General features: G+C 42.9%; 1 protein-coding gene across 2 annotated transcripts; it reads left to right on the plus strand.

The window, feature by feature from the left end:
• The first annotated feature begins 6,428 nt into the window (after positions 1-6,428).
• nfil3-6 (nuclear factor, interleukin 3 regulated, member 6) lies at positions 6,429-8,996 on the plus strand. 2 transcript variants are annotated; one of them, XM_030735565.1, is made up of 2 exons: positions 6,429-6,704; positions 7,479-8,996. In XM_030735565.1, exon 2 carries the CDS (start codon positions 7,608-7,610, stop codon positions 8,814-8,816), a length of 1,209 nt encoding a protein of 402 aa, XP_030591425.1. In that variant the 5' UTR covers positions 6,429-6,704; positions 7,479-7,607; the 3' UTR covers positions 8,817-8,996. The 2 variants fall into 2 exon arrangements, with proteins under 2 accessions (XP_030591425.1, XP_030591426.1); XM_030735566.1 differs by having other exon boundaries at positions 7,482-8,996.
• The last annotated feature ends 3,331 nt before the right edge of the window (positions 8,997-12,327 follow it).

The following is a 12,327-nucleotide window of genomic DNA, read 5'->3' on the forward strand; positions in this document are numbered from 1 at the left end:
AAAATCTCTGAGGAAAGATTCCAGCACCGTATTGAATCTGTGCTACAGAGAATTAAGTTGTGAAGGCAGAAGGTGGTCCAACCTACTATTATCATGGTGTACCTAACAGAGTGGCTGGTGAGTGTGTATAACTTATATATAAAAACATAACCTGGGCAAAAAGCCTAAAGGGAGAAAATTCTGACATTTCTAGGCTTCAGAATTCTTTTTCATGTCCTTCCTCTGTGCATGGAGGGTCATTTTCTTCTGTGCACCACCTTTTAAATTCTTTTAATTTTGTGTATAATTTACCGTATATAGATTTTGGGCGGTCGTTAAAAAGCCCTGGAAATACTTACGTGTTCCCCTGAGGCATGCTCTGTTTGCAGAGTTATCTGCCCCTCTTTTCCCTGCAGGTCAAAGCTACAAGGTGAGCTGCTCCATAAGAGCTCTCTAATAGCATGTCAAGAATTTGGCACGAACTGGCTGAACTCATGTGCCTCCACCGCCCTTTACACTGTTTTCCCTCAAAGCCGGCTGAGTGCAAAAAGTCTTGGAAATAGTCTCTTTAGGTCATTTTGAGGAAATGATTGAAAAATAAAATTGGCAATACAATCAACAAACCCACTTTACAGCTAAAATAAACCACTGGATTTATTTTTTATGAAACGTCTCATGTCTTGTGTGAACAGCTTACCAAATAAATCATCACGGGGAAGTCGTTTTTGCAACATATTTCTGTTAAATTTTGTGTTGCTGGGGGTCAGACTGCGGTTAGAGTTTTTTTTTTGTTGTTTTTTTTTTCTTTTGTTGTTCTCTTCCACAGAAACCTGAAGCAGACAATTTTCTCAAGAAAATGTGATGACATATTTCAAAAGCTTAACTGTGAAGTGTGTATGGCACAACTCATTTCCTGTTGCACAGATCAAGATTGTAAGAATGACCTTTTATTGACTTCTTGCACTTTTTGGTACAACAAATAAGACTTTTAGACTTAAATGCTCTATTTTCTCCTCGTGTCTCCAGAGGCTTCAAGTACTGCAGCTTGGGGAATTGCTCATTTAAAAGGATTTTTAAAAAAATTCTACCAGAAAGTCAGTGGTATAAGATCATTTCCAATTCTTAAGAGCCTGAAAGCTCTTCTAACAAAAGGCTCCATTTACAGACCAACTGCAGGTTGACTTTTTTTTTTTTGTAAGTTTTTTGCTGTTCAAGTTGAATAATATTCCTATTTCTCATCTCACCTTCCTTTATAATTGTGTTTTTGTACACAAGAACCTTCCTGACACTTTGGATTGAGAGACCCGCATGTGTTAGTGGCTCATAAAGCCTGCTCCAATAAATACAGCCATGAACACAGTGTTTTCTTCTTGTTTGTGCAGTTTTCTAAAGTTTAAGTAGTTTTGTGTCTAGTTAGAATGTCGTGGTTGCAAAGTGTGCACAATGCATGCTGTAAATGGAGAATCAGGCCAGTGTTACACTCTGTCCTCCTGTGTTATCAGTGATGCTTCTAAAGTGTCAGTGAATGCACAATGTTGTCAACCATAAGCCCCTTTAATGAATGTCATTTATCAAAACTCATGTCACAGGTAAATTATCACCTTTCATAGATTAAAAAACAAGCTTTACACTGACTGAGCTGAGAATGAAACTAATGACTGATGTGTAAACAAGCAGGGCTGCTTATTTCTAGTCTGTAATCTATGATTACACATCTCGGCGACTTAAGATAACTTTGCTGTTTGTTTTAGTGGTTGTGAAATTCTGGGCCTGTGATGTTTAAAATCAGAAGAAGGCTGTTAGCTGATATATATTACGCTTTTTTTTTTTTCTTTAATTTTTGACACACAAAAAAAATAAATAAATATTGTTGTAAGTCCTTTTAGCTCTTCAGCATGTTTAACCAATGTTGACACAAAACTGTGCCAATCACGTGCCTGCCAACTTATAGGGTCAACTGGGATTAATATTTGAATACGCTGTTTATTTCACCTGGCTCATGAATCAGGTATTTGGCAATTTTTTTGTTTTGACTAATGTTAAGTTGTTGTAACTAGAAAACTAAACTGTTCTTGTTTTCTGCCTAGTTAATAATTTGCTGGTGCTTGATTGCCTGCATGTGTCTCTGGTTCCTCTTTATTCTGTTTGTTAAGATCAGTTTATTTTTGTTGGAGCAGTTTACTTTGTTGCTTTGTCATCTTGCATAGGCATTGTTGTTTAAAGATACAGTAAGTATTTTTTTTTAGGTTATTTAATAGATTTAAAAAATGTTGTGCTATTAAATATCCATTGATTAGTATTTAATTACATCTTCAAACAAATTGAAATATACAGGCGCTGCCATGTTGCCCCGCTGTAGCCGAGATGGACATCGCCGTTCTGCGGTTTATGTATGTGTCTAGAGCAGGGCTCTTCAACTCCAGGCCTCAAGGGCCGGTGTCCTGCAGGTTTTAGATGTATCCCTGATCCAACACGCCTGAATCAAATGGCTGAATTACCTCGTCTGCAGTCAAGTTCTCCAGAGTCCTGCTAATGACTTCTATATTTGACTCAGGTGTGTTGAAGCAGAGACACATCTAAAACCTGCAGGACAGGGGCTCTCGAGGCCTGGAGTTGAAGAGCCCTGCTCTAGAGACTGGCCAAGTAGTACGCCTTACAAGTTAGATCACAAATAACTATTTCAAATTATATAGGACCATTTAATATCTGCAGATGTATATTTTCATTATCTCTTTGTCATCATGTCTTTCTTCTCCTCCACCACTGCTCTCTCTCCTCCCTCATCTCCACCTCATCCTCTTCCTCCTCTCCTCAAGCCTCATCTCCTGAATTCTAATGCACACAAATGTGGATAAATACACTTATTTGTTCCTGATATTGCGCATTTATTTATTGTCAGCAGATTAGACATGTGATCCTACTGTCTCTGGACAACTGACAGTGACAACAGCTGGTAACGTTAGGCTCACACATCCTAAATATCGCACTTTCCCTCTGATAAAGTTTATTTGCATTCTCACATCATGAGAGTCAGAGCCCAACAACGTTTGATCCACTTCAAAGGAAGTTTTACTAATGCCAACTAACAGCAGCTAACAGAGGCTAACAGCAGCAAAAACAGCAGCACTTACCGACAGAAAAGTTCAGGACATCCTCAACAGTTCACCTCAGCATCACTGTCATCAGACAGAAGTGAGCTTCACTGACTCATGGACTCATATCAGACTCATTTCACAAAGTTTTACAGCGTCCTTCACAGTAAAGAGATGTGGACACCTGGTATATTGACAGCTGAGGTAAACAGCGGACCGACAACACACACACGCGCTGTACAGATGAACAGCAGCCAGAGTTGTTTGTCCTACAGCAGCCACCATAGCTAGGATTACACATTTGAATGGGGAAGGGCAAGAAAACTGAACTCAGTTCACTGCCATCTGCAATCTACTGACTGTACCTCTAAGTGTTATTTGGTTCAGTTGGCCACTTTCAAGGGCCCAGAATTTATAAGGGCCCCCTCCTGCCTTTTTTTTTTTAGCTTTTTTCCTAAGCTACCCAACTGCATGCAGTGATTTCATTCACCCTGCAGAGATAAAAACGTTGTTAATCTTCACATCTACAGTACAAAACCATTTCTGAGTAAAATGTCACTAATGGTTTGCAGTGTTTGTTTTTTAAATGCACCAAATGTTTTCTGGAATGCAGGCAGGCCGGGTTAGCACCCGCATACTTTTTCAGCTAAGCCAGCTGCAGAGTGTAGCTTAGCATTGTCTTGCTCTTTCTATGAAAAACACCTACTTCCAAACCCTGAATATATCATTTAGCATTAACTAGGACAGATAAACAAGCTACCCATACCGGGTTTTCAAATGCCCCCCCCCCCCCCCCCCCCCCCCCCCAACCCCCCCTCCCCAAGTCCTCACACCCCTATTAACCATCATGCTGACTTTTGAACTGTATGCTGATAACAAGTTGAATGGTCCCTCTACTCTTTAGGATGTGGTATCCGTGTTTTGTTTTGTTTTTTTTTCCCTCGGTTCATCTTAAGTTCAGTAAAAGTTCTGCTTTGACTGTTATTTGCAAATACTGTCACCGTTATTTTGGAGATAAGGTTGTATGTCTCAGCAGAAAAGCAGAATAACTGCAATAAGTGCACTTCCTGTGATCTTTTTACTGATTCCTCACAAACATACTCTAAAACCGAGCTGTCATTAGCATTACAAAAAACCTTTTAACTTGCTATGTATATAGAAACCATGTTTTCTAAGATGTAGGACTGACTATAGGTGGAAATGTCCACATGAACAAAGTCTTGTTTTGAGCACCTATGCTGTAACTGGCCTCAGCGTCTATCAGAAACCAAAGGTGGTCAAACAGTAAAGAGCAAGCAGCTCAAAGTGTATCTCACTGTCAAATTGAGCATGTTTGCAGAGGGAGTTTGCATATATGATATGATGGTCTGCATGCAGTTCATTGTCTCTTGTGCAGTGTTTGCCATAAAAAACTGAGGTCAGTTGAGGTTTTCTGCCCCAGCCCACATGCAGCTGTCACACTCAGCACACAAAGCCACATGTTCCCTGCAGCAAATATACAGGAATAAGTATCTGTACCAACAAATACACAGTCTAAATCAAAGACACTACAAAGGAACCGCGGAACATCGATCACACGCCGGGAAAACCGTATGCAATATACAAGATGTACAGTGTGCAGGATACTCAGCGAGCTGACCCTCAACGACCTGACAGCAACAATGGAAGCATTGTTTAAGCCAACAGCCGTTATTTATACTGCCCAGTTCTGAAAGTGTGATGTACTGTATATATATCGATATAAAATGAAGCACTACACATCATTTTGTGCACCAATTGCATTTTGGCTCTGCACGCAGATTTTTATTTTATTCCTTTGAACACATTTTTTACGCCTCCTGCAGTTTCCCAATCATTTCCTAGAAAGAAACTCGGACTACATTCTAACTAAAGTTCCTGGTAGTATTGTGCAATGTAGCTGTAACTATACTGCAAGCTGTTTGTGACATACATTACCTGCTAAACCTGTACGCAATCCTTTGACACAGCATGAGGGACAAAGGTATCAAGGAGTTATGTGAATTTGTTCATGGGTCACCCGTTTAACGTTCAAAACATGAAGCCTTTGGCTTATTTGTTCCAAAGATGAAAAAGTTAGAGATGACTTCTGCATTTTGTTCAAATGGCTGATTTTGTAATAATGATTGTCAAACATGCAGCAGTGTATCCGGAATAAAAAAGAAAAAAAAAAAAAAAGAAAGAGGAAATGTCAGAACTGTCAACAAAATTTAAGGGGTTGATGTAAAGGTGGAAACAACAAAATAAGTCAGGCATTTCATAATGCAAACTCATGCTGTTTACCTTCTACTTACTGCCCCAGTAATGCAAACTGTACAACAGGCATGCACAGATCACCTCCGTGTTCTCTGCAGGCAGACTCCCTGGAATAATTGTCTTTGTTTTAATAGCAGCATTAGAAAGATACTTCACGTGAACTGACTAGAAACTAACAAGCTACAGGTCATGTAATTCAACTGGGACACTGCATCCCTCTTCATGACATGTATTGATATTTAGCTTGCAGTGCAGGACTCCCTTTTGGTGCCAGTTTCCAAACTAATTTGCAGTTACTGAAGCTGAAATTCAGTGAAACATCGGGAAGGGTTAGGAAGGCTTTACAGTTAGTTAAGAACATACTGCCAGGCTGTTCTGATATCCCATGTTTTGGTATTCTTGTCTTCTTACTTTCCAATTGTTGCAAAACCAGTGTTTATTCATTTATTATTGCCTTTATTTATTATTACACATTACTTATTAGTTGTTACAGTGTAACCACCTCATTAGAGTAAAGTGTAATAAGGTAGTTACATAAAGAAACATATTTATTCATTGTGGATTAATAAAATAGAAATAGTCTCATAGGGGAGGTTAAACTGCTGCCACTCCCAATCAAATCTGCAGCACAGGAGAATCTGCAGTTCTCCCAACAATAAGGAAAACTCTTAAAGATGATAAAGATCGTAACATACGGTATTAGAGCCACTGTACTAAAGAGGGCCCAGGTTCAAGAGCGCGCCAGCAGGGTGTTATATAAAGGCTGTAATCACACTTCTAAAAATGCTCCGTAGCCTGTGATTGATATAAGGGGTTTTATATACTTTTCTTGTAAGACTGACTCACAGCCAGTGTCTCATTATGCCCCAGAGAGAAGGGTGGGGGGGCGCAATATTACCTAATTGTTATGGGAAGATTATCCTCTCAGAGAGGGCGGGGCGAGACAGGTCAGATGATGATGGTGATGATGATGGTGCCTGAACTGCTATGTTATGTGAACGTCGATGAGAGCGTTCCTTTGGATGGTGAAGGGAGGGGTAAAAAGGGAGGGGGGGGGCATGGGGGGAGCGGGGCGGTCTCAGGAACACACACACAAACAGGGCCCCATCTGGTTCAAGTGAGGATAGGGACCGTCCTGAGCTGAACTCAACGTTACAAATAGGAGCTGCGGCATTCCAAGTGGAGCAGAGTGGAGGTGCGCTACACCGATGATAATATTGAATAACGCAGTCGAGCGGAGACGCGGTTTTACACCAAAGAGGGAGGAAAGCGCTTCTTCCTGAATCGGACCAAAAATACGTTTGGAGACGCGGAGAGGAGTCATGCGCACCGGCGGAGAAAACTCATCATTCCACTGAGGTACAGTTATTTTTGTAAATAAGAGTTTCCTTAAATAACCTACACACCGAGTACTAATCAGCCAAGTCAAATGATTTTTCACACCCGCTTCCATCACTTTCAAGCTGATGTGGGATTATGAGCGCGCTGTGATGCTGTAACGTTTAATCGCTTAGAAAGCACTTTATGATTTCTTGCCGGCGTAAAAATAATCTTACGTTGATACCGACCGAGCTTGTGACTTCTTCAAAACACCTTAAACTGCCTCGAATTGCGCTGATGATGCTGAGTTAAAGAAGAAGAGCAGAGTCAGGTCAGACCAGATAGTTAGCGGCAGCCGACCGGGGATCAGCATGTCGCACATGTGGGTCAGCGCTGATGGAGCGAGTGAGACGGTCACACCGGAAACCGTTCATGAATTCCCTGATTAGGGCTTCCGATAGAATGCAATAAAGAAGAATAAAATATGAAACAATAAATCTTTAAATGTCACCCTAAATGATAATGTAGGTTAGACTGTGATGAGGTCACCTTGCTGTCTAGATGCATGTTTACTTGTACTTCTTACTTACTGCTGTGTACTCAAAGTACTGCCAAAAAATGTCTGTTATGACTAACAGTTTTAAGTTTCCAGTACACACTGTCTCACACTGAGTAAGTTAGGGCTTGCAAGGTTATGGAAGTTGCTCCAGTTTTATTGGAGAGCTGTAATGGAGTTACATAATATTGTGTTGTAATAGCTCTTGCGTAACCACTAAATCCCTCTTCCCTTTTCCTCTATATCAATTTAATCAGCAGGTGGCACTGTTGCTACATTCCCGACATACAGACATCCACAGAGTTCAGTGAGCCCTGAGCACCACACAGCGGCACTCAACGTTATCACCAGCCAGAAATTGATCATTCACACCCCTGACAGGCGGGATGTTTGAGGAGGAGTCCCAGGAGATGAGGGGCCAGCAGGACGTGGCTGTGCTCCGTGCCATGGAGTCACCTCCAGCAGAAGACGCCGCTGGAGCAGGGCCTTTGTCCTTCACTGATGAAGCTGTGTCCATCCTGACTTCCAGTAGCCTGTTGGCCCGTTCGCTGCTGGGTCGCACCTCAGCCGTCAAACGGAAAGAAAGTCCTTCCTCCAGCATCCGGCGCAAGCGCGAGTTCATACCTCATGAAAAAAAGGACGACAGCTACTGGGACAAGAGGAGGAAGAACAACGAGGCGGCTAAGCGTTCGCGAGAGAAGCGGCGTGTGAACGACATGGTCCTGGAGAGTCGTGTGCTGGCTCTGCTGGAGGAAAACGCACGTCTCCGGGCAGAGTTGCTGGCTCTGAAGTTCCGCTTTGGCCTGGTTAAAGACCCCTCCAATGCCCCAATATTGCCCCTCACTACAGCTCCTCATCAGACTGCTCAGCCCTTGACTCCTCAGTATTATCTCCAAAGAGGGGATGGAGGCCTCCAAAGCTCCTCAGCACCACATCCCAACAACCAAACAGGCCAGCTGAGCAGCAGGAGCTCCAGGGATGCTGGGAACATGTCGGAAGACTCGGGGTTCTCAACTCCCAGTGGGTCCAGCGTGGGCAGCCCAATTTTCTTTGAAGACCGGCTAAGCGACCATGGGAAATTATCCCCACACCTGGGGGAGGAGTTGGGGTATGACCTCCATCATTCACCTACCGATGTCCACCACACTGCAGGGCTCACCGGAGGGAAGATGGATCACCCAGAAGCAATGAAAAACCTTCCTCACAAACTACGTTTCAAGATCCCCGGAAGCAGCGACGGAATTGAAGCTGCGGGAGATAGCAGCAGCACCAGACGCAGCCCCACGTTCTCTGCTGCAGGACGAGACGCTCTGAGAGAGAAAGGACTGAGCGGAGGTGAGGCAGGAGCAGGGCCCTGTGCTGGCTCCTGGATGCAGCATATCGAGGGGGAGGAGGGCAGGAGGGGGAGACAGTCCCCTCAATACAGCGCATCGACTGCTGGCTACAGTCTCCAGCCTCCTCCCACTCAAGGACAACCTGAGGTCCAGTATCAGCACGAGAACACTTACCTGAAGTGTCAGCTAAACTCTCTGAGCGAGGAGGTGGCTCAGCTGAAGAAGCTTTTCACAGAGCAGCTCATGGCCAAAACCAACTGAGGACCAATCCTATGAGTCAGTGTTTGCCGATGTCCAGGCTTTTAATGACAAAGGTTACTGTGACAAAGCTGGACCGTGCAGGTGTTCAAAAGGACTTTCAAGTCTAGCTTACCACATGTTGTTTTTATTTCAGATATTATATTATAATATAATAAATGTCTCTGACTCTCATCTCATAAATCTGCTGTCTAAAAACTACTCAATCTCAGCAATCAGTGTTCCCCAGACAGGGAGTCTTAACTGTAATATTGTTAAGTGGATAATAGCGTCTTTATTACATACACTGTGACAACTAAAAACATGCAACAGAAAACTGTTTACATCACATCATCACAGTACAAGGCTCACACTGCCCGGAGACACCGGATTAAATCCAGCTGGGAGTCAGCCAGCAGGTTGTTGCCACACTGAGATGAGGGAAGTTGCAGTTTAGCAATTAGGGTGACATGACTTACAACACAAAAGTTTCCCACCGCTCAGATAGACCTGCAGAGAACCTGCAAACACAGGCAGAGACAGACAGTAAATACACGCAGAGGTGAGGCTAACAGCCATCAAAACCTCCACAAGTCTCTGGGGATAAAAAGAAAGGCTTTGTTACTCACACAAAACATGTGTTATTGTTGTTGTGTGTCACATGGTCACGCTCCGTTTAGGAACCGCACTGTAACTTCTGCTGTTTTAGTGTGCCTCACCCCCCCCCCCCACCACCACCACCACTGATCTCTGTTCATGCCTGGTTTCAACATGTTTCGTTACCTCCCTGTTTTCTGTGCGGAGGCTATTGTACAGTAAGAATTTCATGTCTGCTGTCTCTCTGTGCGTTTTCTTATTAAAAATAAAAATAAAAAATGTAATGGATTCAACGTCATGGTGGTGAGTCAATCATTGCTCAAAGAAAAAAGGGACACTCCATCAGAGCTGCTGTATGTAGTTACAACCTATTTTTTTGACGAGTGAAACATGCTGTTGTAAATAACACGGTTATCAAACTAAAACTACGGTAGCTCCTTTGGGGCTGGAAGTTCATTCCCAGACAGTAAATTGGAGAAAAAGAAGGAATGTGAAAGTGAATGAGAGAAGGGAGAAGGTTTGACTGGCAAGTGCTGACAAACGCAGGAGGCGAGGAGAGGAGTTTCTCTCCCACAGTCCCTGCAGGCGGCGAGACGGGCCGACAGCCAGACAGAGACAGTGGGCGAGCCCGCTGTTACCCAACAATTCTGTTAGAGACACACGAGATCAATCACAACAGCTGGAATTACAAGTGTCAATTATGGCAGCTGGGAGAGAATTTGTGTCATGAAGAATGGTCAGCATGATGATACCATGAAGTCTAGATCCAGGGTTCTCAGAGTTTGGCCTGAAGGCCTCTGGAAGACCTTGGTGAATTTCTTTAATCCACTTCATGTAATACTGTGATACAGCAGTGAAGAACAGGACCAAGGGAGCATTTCACCTTATTTTCAGTTCTTCTTGCTCTCTTAGCCTTCCAACTCAAATGCATGCACTATCAAGAGACATGACCTCACTGATGGTTAAGACAATTGGCAGCATAAATCACCACACTGAACAAGCACAAACATTACCTATAAGCAATGAAATCATATGCAGGCTCTCTAAGTTTGCCAAAGCTTTGAGAGATTTTAATAAACCTTTGTGTCCACCCTTGAGTTGGGATTTGGGAAACTAATAACGAATCATGCTGCTTTGGCGTCAGCAGGGGGCAGCAAAGACAATATCTTCACTGTGGATACGGTGACCCGGAGTCAGCATCAACCACAATCTCCAATCCTACAATGGATGACTGCAGCTTTTATTGTTCCTGTACATGTTGCAAGCTAGTTCACATGGTGATGTGTGAGAGTTTAATCCAGCAAATGCATCAGGAGACACGTGCAGAAAACTGACGTTTTAAAAGGGAAGAATAAAGATAAAATAAACATTCAGTGTAATAAATGCATTATGATTTTGTTATGAGGAATCCTGTAATAATTAAGCTTGGCACGTGTCGTCATGACTTTATGACTACACATATCATGCAAGCTCTTATGTACAATACGTACTTCTAAAAGCTTTTAAATACACTTGAAGGCAGCTGAGACACACACACACACACACACACACACACACACACAAAGATCTATCCTGCTGAGAGATGAGGAGTCTATAAGCCTCTAAAATGTCGAAACATAAACACTGGGTTAGATCAGATTAGTAAAACAGGCTCAAAGTAAAATGAAGAAAGCCTGTGGTGAAACTGAAAGGTAATGAGGTGGAGGCAGTCACTGCAGGTGTGGTGAGAAGAGAGAAAGGGAGTCTGATTTAATGAATCCACTGCAACACACACAGCCGTTCCACTATCATCCTCACCCACATCCATGCACCCATAAAACCCACCACAACCCCCTCTTTCTGCTCCCCCATTTTCATTTTTTTTTCCTAGTGAAAGGATAAAGCCTGTTGCTAGGCAGACAGTGCGACAGTTGCCATGGGAACGCTTGCAGACATAGCTAGAAGGGGTGGGGGGGACGTCGGGTTAGGGTGGGGATAAGGATGGGGTGCAAGGAAAAAAAAAAGAGGGAGTGATGCGGAGAGAGAGAGAGTCTGTGTGTGGTTTTATTGGGGGAGGGGGATCCAAGTTCACAGCCGGTGCCTCTGCTCATGTCGTGATGTTTGTCTCCTCCAGCTAAAGAAGGAAATAAAGCAAAGGAATGGTGATTCATATATCTTTAAAAAAATGATGCTCCACATTAGGGGGGTTACCCTCTAATAAATGTGGCAGCTTCTAAAGCTGTAGCAGCTTCGCAGATCTGAAATAATGTGGATAAGAGAACAATAATGTCAGCATCAAATACAACAAGTTGCAGCAATTTAGACTGTTTGTTCAACAAACTAAAGCTCTAGAATAAACCATTCCTCCAATGGAAGATTAAAAAGTCCTAAAAATGATTCAAGGTGGGGGGAAAGATGATCTGATTGCAGAGTAGTTACTCTGATGTGTTTAACCTACAACTCTTACTCTAACACAGTGGAATTTTCTTATGCCTTTGTGGAAGAGGATACGTTTCTCGTTATGGAGGCTCACACACGCCCTTTTTTTTTACACTGCCATGAAAAAGAGGAGCGCAGCCTTGAAGATAAAAGGAGATAATCAACACATCCGCAGCAGAAGTCAGCCTTCAAGGCACCCGTTCAGGCAATCTTTGTCCATTTGAATCACTCTGTGGATAATGTTCGTTTTACTGAGACGCTCAGCAGACCTCAAGCATCACTGCGTCTGCAGCGGGATGCTGGGAGATGGCTATCTCACACAGACTTGCTCCGGTGGCAACCCAAACTGCACATCGTCATGTTTAAGTGCACTTTTTACACCCCCTTTTATGTCTACAATAACACTGTAAAATATCAAACACTCAAACTAAGAAATCCTGTTGTTTTAGAAAATTGATCCCTAGTTTAAATCATATTTTGGAAATCATGCGCCTCTTGGATAAAGAGGAAAAGGACTGTC

This window comes from Archocentrus centrarchus, chromosome 8 (genome assembly GCF_007364275.1).
Source record: "Archocentrus centrarchus isolate MPI-CPG fArcCen1 chromosome 8, fArcCen1, whole genome shotgun sequence".
In the NCBI taxonomy this organism is placed as follows: Eukaryota; Metazoa; Chordata; class Actinopteri; order Cichliformes; family Cichlidae; genus Archocentrus; species Archocentrus centrarchus.

Bases quoted from the DNA above. Each gene is read 5' to 3' on its own strand.
- nfil3-6 (XM_030735565.1), top strand. From the start codon at position 7,608: ATGTTTGAGGAGGAGTCCCAGGAGATGAGGGGCCAGCAGGACGTGGCT.